At 30.4% G+C, this 16,400-nt stretch overlaps 1 protein-coding gene across 1 annotated transcript in view; it reads right to left on the bottom strand.

Annotated features, from left to right (window-relative positions):
• Positions 1 to 11,099, bottom strand: part of LOC147808633 (uncharacterized) — a 106,192-nt gene extending 95,093 nt beyond the window's left edge. The window contains exon 1 of the mRNA XM_087163481.1: positions 10,611 to 11,099. Within this exon, the coding sequence (XP_087019607.1) occupies positions 10,611 to 10,890 (280 nt within the window). The 5' untranslated portion in view covers positions 10,891 to 11,099. The remainder of the gene's footprint in view (positions 1 to 10,610) is intronic.
• Between the last annotated feature and the right edge of the window lie 5,301 nt (positions 11,100 to 16,400).

Genomic DNA, 16,400 nt, shown 5'->3' with positions numbered 1-16,400 from the left:
CTTCTTGACTGGGTTTAAAATTACAATTCTACGGAATTGAACATTGGTAGCCATAAACTCAAATTTGGGTTGATTGTTTAACGGCAATTATATTATAAAATAAAAGAATATTATGCTAAGCCGTGGTGTTTCAGGAGATAGAGTGTTCGCCTCCCAATATAGTGCCCCAAGTTCGAATCCCTGCTGTGGCTGTTTTCCAGGCTCGCACCAACCAGAGTGCTCACTTAAAATATCCTTAGTGATAGACGGATCATGGGTTAGAATCCCCTTGCAGTCGCACTAATCATAGTAAATTTTCGTGCTTTTTCCTTCTATGAAACGCAAGTGCACATTAGTTCCACCAAAAAGTCCTCAACGAAGTCTAGTTTTTCTCAATGCTTGATCCAGGAGCTCCCTTGTCTTCTGGGTGGGGTTCAAAAATACAAAGCTGCGTTGATAGTCGTGAACTCAGAATAGGGTGGGTTGTTCAAGTCAGAATAGGGTGGGTTGTGGGTTTTAAAATAAATTACATTGTGCTAGAGCTTAAGGGCACTATGAACTGTATAAGAATATCAGAGTACCTTAGGCGGTTTGCGGCCCATTACACATTCATCCTAATCTTGATCGATGAGCTGGTGGAAATGCAAATGCATAGGTGCCAACTTGTACGGCCATTGAGGAATTTTTTTCTCGGTGCTAGTAATATTTATTTATTTTAGCGTAAAAATCTTAATTTTAAAAATTAAATTGTTTTATCTACCACGACAAATTGAAAATTTAAAAATAAGTATATAACATAAACCTTTATTTAGGACTTACACTTGTGTTACAAATGTAAATATGCCTGCACGTGCTTTTTGACTCTTTAACCTTTACGGGACGGGCGAGTCATATATGTTCTCGTCCGGAATCAGGAGAAACTAAATTAAGTAGCGGTAGCCTGAGATAGGGCACTCTTCAATTCTTTCATTTTAATTCTAACATATCTTATCAAGGCTGCTTTTAAGTGTAGCTATTTAATTTTTATTTTGAATTAAGTAGTGATACATTGAGTAAATTATTACTACTACTGCCCCCAAATAAACTGCTATAGAAATATTTTGCCTACTAGTTTTATTTAATTTACCCTGATTGTCACACACCATTCTGAGAATACATTTATGACCCGCCCGTCTCGAAGAGGTTAAGTCAGAACATTAGCTTTGAGTTAAAGGGTAAATATCCTACCAGTTTCTTTTATAAACGAATTTTTTCTTTTAAAAATGATGCTTCATAAATTCTTGCTAACAGATTTTTTTCTTTCCAGTATACTTTAAAATATGCTGGCTCCTAATAAAATTGGCTCTAGTTTCTTGTGAAGATTTTAGGTGTTTGCTGAAACTATACCAACGAAAGCTGATCATATTTTAAGATAATGTTAAGAGCCTCCTCCATCACTCTGAAAAGCGTGACATATACAAGAAAAGTGATTTTTACGGTAAGAAAACAAACCTCTTCATTGATATCTAATTTCAGAAACACAGGGAGAGGTTCCGCCCGCAGAAGCCATGTAGCGCAATGTAGCCTACTTAGAAGCCGCACCAAAGGCCCACGTGCGAGACATACCTCTGATAGGGATATTTTTTTTTTTTTTTTTTTTTTTTTTTTTAAAGAAGCCTAAAATCTCTTTTTCTGGTGCAAAATAGCAGTTCTAATCCTGGGTGCTTTCCCTTCAAATACGTCCCCAGAAATCGGTGCTATTTCTGTCGTCGAGGTACCCCTGTGACATTTCTTTTTTCTCTTTCCTTTTTTGCAAATATATTTTTCAAGTGGGGTGCCACTGGGATCATTACACTATGTTTGGATTTAAGAGAGTTTCCGTTTAGGGTTTCTGTTAGTTCGCCTGACTGCATCTGTCGAAGTTATAATTCAAAATGTTTATTTAAAAAGAAGGATAAGTTCTTCATATAGCGAGTAACTGATTCAATCTGCCTCAACGAATCATTTAGAAATGAGTTTCCAGAATTATAATCTAAAGCATAACTCAATTTTTCACTTCGTATTTTGACACTATACTAAGATAACTATACAAAAACCCTAGACACTAGACCTTAGACACTATACAAAGTATTTATGAGTGAAACTTTTATCTTAGTACTCAGATAAAAATTTCACTCATTAGTTGGAATTGCCCTCCTCTAGGTTTTAATATTATTCAAATAAATGTAAGTGATAATGAAATTAAAAATAAAATGTTTAATAGCAAGATAAAATTTGGAGAGAAGACAACTATTAATTCAATATTGTTTTGAATCACTCTTGCAACTCAGTATTACGTTTAGAGCATTGAAAAATGAATAGCCATGATTAAAAAAAAACACTTATTATTACAAGGAAGAAAAAAAGTAGCCAAATGCGATACCATTTCTAAGAAATCAAACACGAATTTCAAGTACATGTGGAACGCAAATCGATCTAGTTGGAATGATTCGTTATAAATTATTAAAATTTATGAACAAGTTTTATGAGATCACGAGCTGTGAGTAATAGTAATCCTATATGTTTTGTTTGTTCTGCTGCTACTGATGAGTCAACACACAATAACGCGATGAACACACGGAAATGAAAAAAAAGTAGATTTCCTATTTAATCTCATTTCCCCGATTAAACGATATTTAAGATTATATTCTGTAAAAACTATAACTGTTTTAAGAGTGAAGTAAATAGAAAAATCATTAAAATGTACTTAAAAAATTATAATGAACATTAACACGTTGAATGCCATTAGGGTCACCGGTGACCGGCGAAGCCAAGATCATTCGAAACACATAATTCGAGTAAATTTTTAATTTTTTTATATTATTATCGTTACTAAAATGGTTTGAAGAAATTAATGAAATATAGAACAGGCAAAAATAGTTTGATTTATATAAACAGAGATGCCAACTTGCTCTGGACAGCAAATAAATATTTTCAAGTGGTAGTTTATTAATAGTGATTTTTGGTTTAATGAATTCAATTTGGAAGATTTTTATCCACCACTATTTTTAAACAATTCGTGGCTTTATATAATTCACCACTTGTTTTCAGATATGTCATGCTTAACCTTTTAAAAAAACTGGCAAAATCTGTCAAATATTTACAAATTTAGTTTGTAGTTATTTACCGTTTGGCCAGATGGGCAAGCCATGTAAAATTAGCGTGCAAAGGAATATTACTAAATAAAATACAGATCTGTTTGCGTAGCAGAAGTCGTATATTAATACAGAATAATATAATAAATACTCCTCAATTAAATGACATTTTTGAATTTATTCGGAAAAACTATAGCAGGTTCAATAGTCTAAAAAAATAAAAAGTGATTAAAATGTATTTGTTGTGTTGTTGCTGTTTCTAATGCTACTTGCCAATACCAGAAAGCCTGCTCGGTGAAACTAAACGAATTTTAAGCAGAAGCTTAAGCTTGTCTTTTAGTGCCGCCATTTATGGTCAGGAAAATAACTTCAGTCACACGTCACTGACTATTTATAGGGTGGACCTATTCATACATCAATTCATTCATTTAACCACAGATGGTAATTTTGACCGGAACCTGGAAATGATCAATCTTCAATTCAGTACCCCAGAGGTATGGTCTGTTATGGAAACATGGAGGACTTTGTGACCAGACAGATTTAACGTGCACCAGTCACCATATACTACACGGGGAGTCTTCGGCCAGAGTAGATCCAACTTACTACCTCTTGGACATGGGCCCAACGCCCTACCAACCAGGCTAACCCGGCCTTTAAAATTTATTTAAAAATTAAATGAACAATAAGGAAAATTAAAAAAAGCGTAACTGAATTAAATATGAATCTTCGCGTCATAGAAATCGTATAATTATAGAAAGTAATACTATGATAAATGATGATATAATAAATATTAATATAATAAATATAATTAAAATTTTTATTTTTGAATTTTTTAAAGAGAAATTAAATATTGATCTACTTGAAATTATTCTTAAGATTTTATTCCGTAAAATTTTCGATAATAATAACGATAGTAAAATGCAAGATATTCATTTTTTTAAATTGAAAAAAAATTTATGCATTTTCCGCAAACTCATTTAGTGTTGATGCACTTTTGCACCTCATTTAGTAGTGAGGTAAAATGATGCTAGTTTAAGATGTAAAAAGTACTTTGTTCGAAAATGTGGTAGAAAATAAGAATTTGCGTTTAGTTGATGATTTCTAGTTAGACTACTACTACTACTTTAGTTTTTAAAAAATATTGCATTATTCAGATTGAAAATTTTGATAAAATATTTCAGATCAAAATATAATTACTTAGATTATTAAAGTATTTTGTTAAATATGATACTGTCAACAACACTGTTAAATATGATTCATGGAAAAAAATTTAAAAAATTAGAAAGTTAAGTGACCTGCTTTTTATCTTTTCTAAAAAAATATACTATATATTAAAATGTTTTGAAGCTGTTCGGGTTAGTCAGTAAAAAAATAGAAAATTGCATTATTTTAATAAATTTTGTATCAAAACAAGAGCAAATTCACCATAACTTCCGGAATAATTAATTTTAAGACCTGTCACTTTGGCTAGTTTTAGAGCTTCACAAAAAAAAAGAAAGGAAATAAACGTAAAATATGTCATTGCAATAGTAACAACTCGTTTTTTCTTTCTTTTGTTTTTAAAGTTTTTGATTTTAACAGTTATGAACCAAGCAAAGCAAATAAAATTATATTAATGGTATCATTTAAGCCATTCCATGATAAACGAAAGCAATGAATCAGTTTGAAGAGGCGAGAAAACTGCTTTTACGAAATGCAATTATTCACAATTTTCTTTATTTTCAATCAATTTCAGATCGATATAAAAATGCATTTAAGATATTTTAGGATGAAACTTTTATTCCTGTAAATAAGTGCTAAGAGTAAAATTAATGAGCTACCACTCTAGTTTTACAACAATTATTAATTATTATTTTTTTTTATAACTTCTTGTAAAATTATTTATTCTAGTGGTAGCTAAATTAATACTCAAATTTATTATTTTTATTCATTTGAATTTATTTTCCACACTAATACATATAAATGATTCTAAAGTTCATATGCAGCACCATTATGCACAGAGCTTGAGCTTTTGATGAGGCAATGTTGGCAAAATTATGAATAATTTTGCAAACTTCAGTTTTTAAAAGTTTACCTCTTAATAAATATTTCACAAACAATGATTCACGTATTGCTGTATTAAAAGTATATACATTTGCAGGCTTGAGTGCTCAACTTAGATTTATAAATCTTAGTCAAGCAGAAAGACAGAACAATTCAGAGAAGGACATCACGAAGTATACATGCAGCGTTACGGAGGGATTCGAACCCGCTACCTCCACGCTTTGCACAGCGTTTGGCTGGCGATATTGCTCGGACAAAAAAAAGAGTCATTGCTTCAAATAATAACGTAAAGATTTAGTTTTAAGTGGTGATCAAATTCTTTTAATTTCAATTTATTAAGAATTAAAAGAAAATGCAAAGTTTGTTGACATTTTAAATATTAAAATCAAACTTTACAGAGTGGCCATAAACCTTGACAGCTGTGGGTATGGTATTATTATTAAATATATACACATATAAAAAAAAAATCAGAGCAAGAGATTTATAAGCAATGGAAGGAGAAACGGTAACTTAAGCTATGAAAAAAAAAATAAGAAAAAAGAGAGAGAGAGAAGAATGGGTAGGGGTATCGATTTAATCTCAACTCAATTAAGTAAAGTAAGCGCAAACGATCCGTACGAAAATAAATTATAAGAAAGAACGTTTTCGGCCTCATTTGTAACAATTAAAAATAGACTACAATTAGATCATGACCCAGTCCAATCCTATGACAAATTTTTACTCTATTAGTTTTCTCTTGCTAAACTAACATACATATACATGGAATATTTTTTTAATTCTATTTGCTTAACCCTTTCCGGTGTAGTGTGGCCAGTCTAGCAACACTAATTCAACAAATGCTAGACACACTACTAGAAATGTAAAATTAATTGCTTGAAGAAAAAAAAACGTTTATCAATCATTATTCTTTTAAGAACGAAGAGCTTTTGGGTCAAAAAGTCCTCCACGAAAGCAAATTTTTCCCAATACTTAACACGTTCACGCCGGATGTTGCGCCTGAAAGCGGGACGGAAAAGAGAAAATACTGGTAGAAGATCTATTTCAATGTTAGATAATATTCGGGAGAATATAATATCTATTCTCAATAATAACAATTCACTGTAAGGAAATTTATCACAGCGAAAAAGCAATTCAATATAAAAGTTGCATCCGTTAAAAACAATTGGTAGTTATAGATTTTTGTTATTCCCGGAAAAAAACTGAAAAAAAATGAAATTTATTTGTTACCAGTTTTTACTCCGGTGGGCCGCCCGATGAGACCATCCAGCGTGACCCACCGGTGGGTCACCCAGCCGTGAACGTTTTAAATGAAAATAAATTCAAGGGCTTTTCCATTGAAAGTACTAAATTAATGTGAGCATTAAGTGAAATGAATTATCTGATGCAATGTTACTACATAACTACCAATAAAAATAAAATAATGAGGCAACAAAATATCAAGACTCTAAAATTTTTAATATCAAAGTGGTGACGTATGATGTTATTGTAAAGGAGTCTGCGGAATATTTAAAAAAAAATTTCTATAGCCGCTGCTTTTAGTGCAGCTGGTACAAAGTTAACAAAGAAAATAAATATGTTAATATTCTTATTTATTTTATTTTTTTACAACTACTTTTCATTTTTTATATTATATTATATTTCTTATATTATTAGAAAAAAATTAATAAAAGGAAGAATTATTTTTTGTTCTGTTTTCTTATAGATGGCGCAACTCCTGTGCATTAGCATATCCCTAATTTAAGTTTTATTGTTTTCACACACAAAAAAAAAATCAATTAAAAAAATTAAATGGTGACAATTAAACTAAACTGAGCCGCGATGGCTCAGGGGGTAGAGCTTTCGCCTTCCAATGCGGCTAACCGGGTTCGAATCCCAGTCGATACGAATTCCGCAACCGGCTTGCACCGACCACAGTGCTGAAGCGAAATATCCTCAGTGGTAGATGGATCATGAGTTAGAGTCCCCTTGCCGTCAGGCTAACCTTGCGAGGTTCTCGTGGTCTTCCTCTCCATGTAACGCAAATGCGGGTTAGCTCCATCAAAAAGTCCTCCACGAAGGCAAATTTCTGCCACTACTCGATCCAGGATTTATCTTGTCTTCTGGATTGGGTTCAAAATTTCAAGGCTACGGAGTTGAACATTAGTAGTCGTAAACCCATAAAATTGGGTCGGTTGTTCAACGACAGTTATAAAATTAACCCTAACGTAGTTATTAAATATTTATTTAATCATATCACAATGCTTGTGAACAATATTTGACACATTTAAGCATTGTCGTCGGAAATGTTTCGAATTATCTGATTATACAAGTATTAAAAAACAACAAACAAGGCAACACTTTAAGTGGCTGACATTTTAAAAATTTATAAACACGTTGACGAAAAGTAAACATACAGAACAGTATTTATCAGATGATAAGACATGAAAGTGAGGAGTTTTTAAGGCGATTTCTAAATAAATGATGACCTTCACAAGTTGGCTTTTATTGTTTCTGGCCTGCGTCCAGGGAATATGTTGCGAAACATGGGAGTCGTAAAATTGACACAATCCTACTCATGCAGTAAAATACAAAGTGTGTTTTTCACTTTAAAAAATGCGATTCAAAATAGGGTTACTCAATGTAAATAAAAGAACGTTTGTAACACGTTGACGAGAGAAAAGTTCTACTTCAATGTTTTTCTTCCTGTTTCCCGAATATGGGGCACATAGTTTGCAAGCAAATTGAAGGTGAATTTTTTGTTTTGAACATGGCTGAAATTAAGCGCTTAAAAATTTAACATAGTGTGTGAAATCCGCGTTTGACAAATGGGTACATCTATAAAGGCCCTTTTTACAAAATGAAACATAATTCGAAATGTTTTTGCAAATCATATGACAAAATAGGTATAGCATGTATCTAAAAATGCGTGTTCCATTAAATAAAATAAACTTAAAATGGGCATTTTCTGTTCTTTCCCCCCCCCCTTTTTTAAAAAGTAAATTGCTCCTAAATTTAAAAAAAAAAACATAATTAACATTTTATTTTATAAACCGTCATTGAACAACCAATCCAATTTTTTGAGTTTACGAAGGCTAATGTTTAACTTCGTGGCCTTGTAATTTTGAATCCAATCCAGAAGACAAGGGAACTGCTGGATCAGTTATTGAGAGAATTTGCCTTCGTGAAGGACCTTTTTTTATGGAGCTAACCCAAATTTGCGTTACATGGAGAGGAAAACCACGAAAACCTCCCATGGTTAGCCTGATGCCAAGGGGATACTAACCCAGGATTCGTCTGCCACTAAGGATACCAGGATTCGTCTACCACTTTTTTAATGATTTTAATCACCACTATTCTTAGAAAAATTACGCAGATATATTAATATGCGTTGCTAACATGGTTGTCAACTTAAGTTTTCTCAAATACAACGTATTTGTTTGCTTAAAATTGAAGTTTTAATTTCATTTTAATACCACTGGGAAAAATGATAATGGAAGGGATTAGAAGTTGGCAGCAATGAAATTGCAATTTAAATTCGAATTTTGTACCACTGGGGGAAAACCATTCTCAAAAGTTGGCAGGTATGAGTTTAGGAATTAGAATTTCTTTCTACAACACAGAAAAAAAAAACAATTTGGCACTAAAACAAATTAAAATTCTTTTTGAACTACCACTCTAATTTAAAAACTTTAAAAATTGATATTTTCTCACTTCAATAACTATTATGAATTGAAAATATCTTATTTTGTTTGTTATGTTCAGAACTTGGTTAAAATATTTATTATTTTCTCCTGAGTTCTGTGAACCATAAATGCAATACGAAATTAATTCTCCTCAAATCCTTTTAATTGTAAATTTCGGATTCTTACATACAACGAGGGAACACAAATAACCAGCATAACTCTATTATTATAAGACTCTTATGTGATTCAAATAATTACCACACGTTTTAGTAAATTTTGTTTAAAAACACTAGTGTTCTATCGGGACATAATTGATCCAAAAACAAAGAAGGTAGTAGCGGTATTAATACGTTTTTAATGTTTAAAGAAATAATTGAAAAATATTTTTCCTACTTAATCGAAATGTTACAGCCAGTTCCTGAAAGCCTTTTATGATTGAAGTCGTCGCAAAATATGTTTACTTATGCTTCACAAACAGAAAGGGGGGAGGGAATAGGTAGTGCATAAAAAAAGAGCGTAGTTTTAGCAAAGTCAATAATTTCTTTATCCATTCTATAATCTTTTCAATTCACAAAGAGCCATCGTACTAATTTTTTGTAACCAAAGACAGTTGAGATTTGCTATTTTTTAAAACTCCTTATTTGTTACAAAAATATTTAAACAAATAATAATAAATAAATTTAAAAAAAACAGTAAAATAAACTAAGTTAGTCTATGATTCGACTCATTTTGTTAAAAAGGGGACGAGGAACAGGAGCATAGTGGATTAAAAAAAAGTAAAAGAAAAGGAACATATAGTTGATGAAAAATGAGCTTGATTTCAGTAAACACATACATATATACACGGGTATGCAAACTTTCTAAAATATTTCAAGCATCGAACAGTTAGCGATTTTCCAAAATTTAGCGATGTGAGTTAAATGGGGGGTGGGGGTGGGGAGAGATATATGCAGTGTTTACAAACGACAGTAAATCTACAAATAAAACACGTTGTAAATTGCAATAAGAGAGAAATCGAATTTTAAATAAAATTGCTAAGTTTAATTTTTCCCCTGACAATGGAAGGGAGATTTTATGCAAACAAAATTATGCTTTTCACAATATTTAAAAAACCCCATCTCCTCCAAGGTGGAAAAAAAAAAAAAACTTTCTCCGATTGCATTTCTTTTTTTTTTCTTTCCAATTTACTTTTTTCGTCACATAGAGAAACCGTGGAAACTAATGTTAAAAAGTAAAAGCAGACGGACGAGCTCTTACCTAAGCGATAGTTGGGTGAGTTAAATAAAAAATATTTTTATTATGATCAAAACTAAACAAATCAAGATGAAGTAAGAGCTGCCATGTTTTCTTTTAAAATTCAATTCTCTTTTGCAAAGTACATCCCAAGAAAAACAATATAAAACTTTTACGATAAATAAGAATATACACACTAACCTATCAGAACTCGAAATTTATTGAAAGACGAAAAAGAGAAAAAACTGGTAAGAATATAATTTCATTTTAACGTGTATTTTTTTCTTTCAGGAAGAGTAAAATATCTATGATCATTAAAATTTTTCAACAGTTATATTATAAAATGTAAATATAGCACTACTCACTCGCAAAAAAAATAAATTAAAAAAATAAATAAATAAAATAACGTGGAATTTTTCCTAATTAAAAATAGGAAGAGTTTATCTCTTTCCCATACACTAGCTATAATTGAAATGCTTTAACTACCAGTTTTTTTCTTTTCTCTTTTCCATCTCACTTTCAGTCCTGGTTCTTAAATTTATATTTAGAAGTCACTTTAAAATTAATATCTAATACTCACGAACTATGACAGCTCGAGCATTTAAATTATCCACAACGTTTTGACAGGTAGATAACTTTTCCTTCAATTTTTCCGTCCTTTCACCCAGCAGACGACATTCACAAGCTATTTCAACAAACATTTTATCCGCTATTTTGGCAACAGAAGCCAACTGCCGTAGAACACTTGCAAATGTCAAATTTGCGGTTCTATCAAAATCACATAATTCCCTTTTTTTATCCGGTGGTAGAGGTTTTCTGCTAAGGAACACCGGTTCCACAGACCACTTACGAAAAGGCATTATTCACACACACGAATAAAAAAACACTGATTTAAATTGCTGCCACAACACAATAATTAATCCTCGTTAATTGTATTCCATTTTCATCGTTTGCAAATTCTCCCCATATTAAAAAATTTTCACCGGTTTCGCACCCGGCGGCACCGGATAACGGATACAAGCACAATCTTCCTCCCTAGTTCTCAACTCAACTTTTGACTTGTATGAATGAAACTTTTTTTTTTTCGATCAAACCGCGCGAATGAGAGAAATATGATTGGCTACTAGGGTTATTCTTCTTTGGCGATAGAATAACTCGCCAAACCAGGTGAGCATCATTATTTCCAGTCAAGGTAAAAAAAGTATTCATTATATTTTTTATTTATATTTTTGTTTAACATTATTTTAATATCGGAAAATATCTGTACTTTAAAGCCAATATTGATTTCAAAGATTGTAGAATTTTATATATTAAACTATGCATTGAAATACTAAACGTTTTGAAACTCCAGAAATTAAAGCGCAAACTTTTAAATATGTCAAAACCCATATAATTTTTACAAATTAAAAGAATTGTTTTTAAAAAAATCTAAAACTTCATTTCTAAAGTAATTTTGTACTTTAAAATGCTTATACATATGTGTTTTTGTAATAAGCAATGCTTTCAACACCTATTTATTTCCCTATATGCCATAAAATGAATTGTCATCGTATCCTTTATTAGATTTTCATTGGACAAAAAAGAAAAAAAAATCACATGACGTAGTTTTTGATAAACAAAGAATGCCTAGTTATCTTAGGTTGTCATCAGCATAAAATTAATATAAGGTATAAAGTTATTTACATTTAAGTTGCTTATTGATCTCTGATTTAATCATATTAACCTTTTTTTATCATTCCTTCTTAATATTATTCTCTGTTATTAATAAATTTTTGATTTGAATTATTATTCAAACTGAAAGGAAAAGTAGCTTTCCTACAATAAGTTAAAAAGTAATTACGCAACAGTTTCGTATGAACGTAATTTAGTAAACATTTTAAAACTTTTGAATGATAAATATGGTAGTTTATATCTCATTTAATACTAAATATAAACTTTATTTTAAAATTATATGCAATTTTATGTAAAATTGTTCCCAGTCAACATGAACAAATAAAACAATCAATATATAATTACTATTTAAAATTGTAAACCTGCATTACAAATCAATTTTTCACACTGCTGCTTAGGCGAAAAACTTTTAACGAATCTTTATGGTACAGCAAGTATTAAATCTGAATTCTACAGAACAAGTTTGTAGACAAAGTTGCAACTGGAACCGGGGAAAATGATTTATTTCAAATTTTATCCCCATAGAATCATTCATCAGTTCTCAATTTTATTATACTATGAAACCCTTTTGGCGGAACTCCATCATTATAAAAAAATCATGCTCAATAGCAGCTGTGAATATATAGGTAAATGTCCGAAACATATACTAGGTCTAGTTAAGTGCCCTACATCAATATTTTTTTAAGGTTCAATGCCACTGCCCGGTAAAAATTGCCCGGTATGCCCTACATCAATGTTTTTTTTAAAAAATCAAGTGTCACTGCCCTATATGCATGTAACCGGTACTCCGAACACTGATGTTTCTTCTAATCTATCCTCAGCAGATATTAAAATATCGAATAAATATTAATATATCAACGAATGCATTAGTATTAATCGGATATAACAAATATTTCGGACATTCACCAAATATGATTGTTGACATTCACCGTTGACACGTCAACCTCGCTTAAAGGAATACCATTGGTTCCAGCCAACTCTATTCAATTAAGCGGGATGGTTGTTCGATTAAAAGGGGAGTGCATTATTCAATCTTAAATGCTAAATTTTTACGAAATTTTACATTTTAGTGGTATTTTATACAGGGTGTAATGTTTTAATTAAATAAACGCAATTTTATGATTAATAAACAGTTACAATTAAGGATCATAAAATATCTATGTTATTCAAAGTTATATAAAAACACATCAATTCGAATGACAAGTATAAAATAGGTACTATTATTTTATTCCTTTCGAAAAAATCTGTAATTGATGGCTGTTTTTGAACTCGTTCGTCAATTCATCAAAATTTTATATTTTTCTTTCTTTTTCTACTTGCGTATTCCTATCGAATGCTTTCAGAATTCTTTTTATCCTCGAAACTTCAGAAATTCCAAATTGATTAACTATTTTAGTTCTAGATTTTTTTGAAATTTATTAATTCCAAAACTCCCCCCCCCCCCCATAAACTCAAATCATTCCTTTTCGTACTCATCGAGCAAAGTTTATTCAAGTTTATTCACTGCCCTTTATTTTACTCATTTAGTCTACACTGTAGACTAGTGAGTAAGCTGGAGAACCGGGAGAAGACCATAAGTCTTGAAGGCAAAATAAATCATTCTGTACCATCTTTTATTCTAAATAATGTGTGAGTGGAGTGAATTAAAGAGGGGTAAAACCTCCCTAATTTACTCCAATGTATTGCCAGCAAGATTTGATTTATTCTTGAACTATAACCATAACGCCTGTTTCGAGCAATAACTAAACAGGGGGTAATAAAAATCCCCTTCTAGTTGAAGAAACATTTTTTTAAAAATAAATAAAATTTTTTAACCCATTGGCAAAGTGGGTCTTGTTTTGGGTTTTATGGCGTGCTCACTTTTTTTGAACGTCATCGCACTTTTAAACTGTTTTCAAAAGTAATAGTAAACAGTGCGCATGCGTCGTCATTGCATGCGTTGCCATGGCGACAGCTGCTGTTTAATAATTTTTTTTAGAATTCTTTTTTTATTTTTATTTTCACCAGCAGTCATTCTTAATGTATTTACATAATAATAATTTAAATTATTTTCATACTCTTTTTATTATTATTTATAACTACTGTCGACGGTGATTTTAATATAAATATGAATACTGAAGAAGGAAAAGTATTTTGTGAGATCTTGAAACACGTATATAACCAGGATTTGAAAACCAATCAGCCTGCAAACATCAATTGAGACAGTTTTTGCAGCCCATGGTTTGAAATGATGTGGCGTTTATCTGTGTCAAACAAGAAAGAAAAAAAAAAAAAGCATTTGACCAGTGGCTAACCAGTGATCGTAATAAAACGATCTCGTTTTTTTTTTTTTTTAATTTTTTTTCTTCATTTTAATACCTCTTTATGTAATTATTAGAGGACTGGAAACAACAAATAACCGTTTAAGCAAGGAATAAAACATTAGTTTCATATAAAATGACTTGATTCCATTACATTTTATTCGTATAAGCGGGTTATGTTTATGTATTGAAAATAATTTGTGCGAAGAATTAACTATTTAATAATTAATTTGATGTTATGAGTTTGTTCTTTATCTATGTATATGCTGAAAGTGAATTAAATAAGCTGAATAGTACTTTTTTAGAAACGAAGTGTTATACACTTTGGGAATAGAGAACCATAATTCATTATTCTTGAATTTAGTTATTTTATTTGAAATTAAAAAGCCCGTTGAGAAATACACTTTGACTGTTTAAAATGTTTTTCGTTTTCATAATTATTAATTAGTGTATCCTTATCGAGAAAAAAAAATGTTTTTTTTTTTTTTTTTAAATTTTGCATACATAATTCTCAATAAACAACCGAAATATTAAAGAAATTATGGAAAATTGATTGGAAATAAGTAAAAAGTATTAATGATTTAAAAAAATCGTAACTTTCTGAACCCTTGTAATCTTTCCATGGAACCCTAGGGCAGCGATATCCTATATAGAGCCCTAGGGTTTTCGAAAATAAAGACATTTGTTTTAACCAGTTACTTTTGAGAACTTCAATTGTAGTTAAATTCAATCAATGATACATTAGTTATTTAATATTTGCCTGTTGAGCATATAAAAGAAAAATTCCAAAAATAGCTAACTTTTTTTTTTTTTTTAAGAATAAAAATTTTCCATCAATAATATATTGAATAAATTATGAGAAAATCACGCATTTATAAAAACTTTAATTCTAATAAAACTTTGCTTAATAACTATCAAACTATACTTAAACTATACTAAATATATTAAAACTTTAATAATTATTTCCCGTCCCAAGAGAAAGAGAGAGAGAGAGAGAAAAAAAAAAGGAAAGTGTAGAAAAAAAAGTGTTCTACTGCTTTACTGAATTTATCGCCAAAATGGCGATAAATTTAGTAATCGCGTAGCTCTTTTCAAAAGTTAAAAAACCACATGTTGAAGGAAGAACGGAGGAAGCATGTCAATCACATAACTTTCTCTTCTAAACAAATCCGATGGATGGAGATAAATCTTATTACAGTCGTGATTCAAGGTAAAATGAACAAAATGTTTAAATCTTTCTTATGATTATTTTATGATGGAAGAAAATTGAAGTTCTCGCTTTGGAACAATAGTATTCGCAGAAAAATGAAAGGATATTATTTTCATACAAATGGATGCTTTTTTTAATGATTTCTTTTTAAATAAATAAATAAAGTCATTATTGGGTACTGATTCTGTATATTGGGTAAATATATTTGGCAATCTATTTTAACTTCAAGACGTTCCTCGAATCATTTTCGCCAGAAAGAAAAAAAAAAAGCGAAAGTTTTAGCAACTTTATTTCGAAGCAAAGCTTTAAATTTAAGCTACATAGTATACTATTTTGCTATAAAGAATTATCTGGAATTTAAAATTGACAAATTCCTTATATATTTTAAAAATTATGGAATTCTTTCAAAAAATCGATATTTTAGAGATATTTTTCCAATTAAAAATTTATAAAAATTAAAGGATTTCTCAATTTTTCACTAATTAATTTATTAAAAACATAATATTTTTCGATTTTTTTCACTTAGAAGTTTATTAAAAACGAATTCGTCCTAATTTTTCAACTTAAAAAATTAAAAAGACCGAAATATTTTTCAATTTTTGCATGGTTTCATGAGGATTGGTGTAAATTTTCAATTATAAAAAAAAAATTGGATCACTAAGTTTCTCACAAACCTTTGGTTTTTTTTTTTTTTTTTTTTTTTGTATTGAGCCCAGCCAACTATTACTCTTTTTGTAAAATATTAGAGTGGTAGATATTTAAAAGCCAAAACCTTTTTCACCAAATGTGATTGTTGGTAATTTTGCCCACATTTTAAAAGCCTCAACAAGAAAGAGATAGACATATGAACTTTTAAATCATATGAACTTTTAATCTAAGTGGAGTGGAAAATATGTTTAAATGAATAAAAAAAAATACAACTTTGCAACCACTAGAATAAATTTTTACGAAAAGCGTAATAAGTTGGCATCCCTGTTTTGATCATTTGCACCATTTTGATTATTTGCACCATCAATGCATGTTAGTGGGCGCTGACTAAAAGGTATAAAAAAAAATTAAGAGGCCTCTTTTCTCTTGACCGAACTCAACAGTCAAAGAGGTGGAGACGGAGAGGGAAAATCCTAAATATGCTTTAAAATCTTTTTTATTTAATATTCATAAATAGACTGAGGTGAAATATATATACACT

This window comes from Parasteatoda tepidariorum, chromosome 5, assembly GCF_982258835.1.
Source record: "Parasteatoda tepidariorum strain Cologne lab strain chromosome 5, Ptep-v5.0, whole genome shotgun sequence".
Classification (NCBI taxonomy): domain Eukaryota; kingdom Metazoa; phylum Arthropoda; class Arachnida; order Araneae; family Theridiidae; genus Parasteatoda; species Parasteatoda tepidariorum.
Note: the sequence above shows the minus strand (reverse complement) of the source record. Positions and strands in the feature narration are given on the sequence as shown.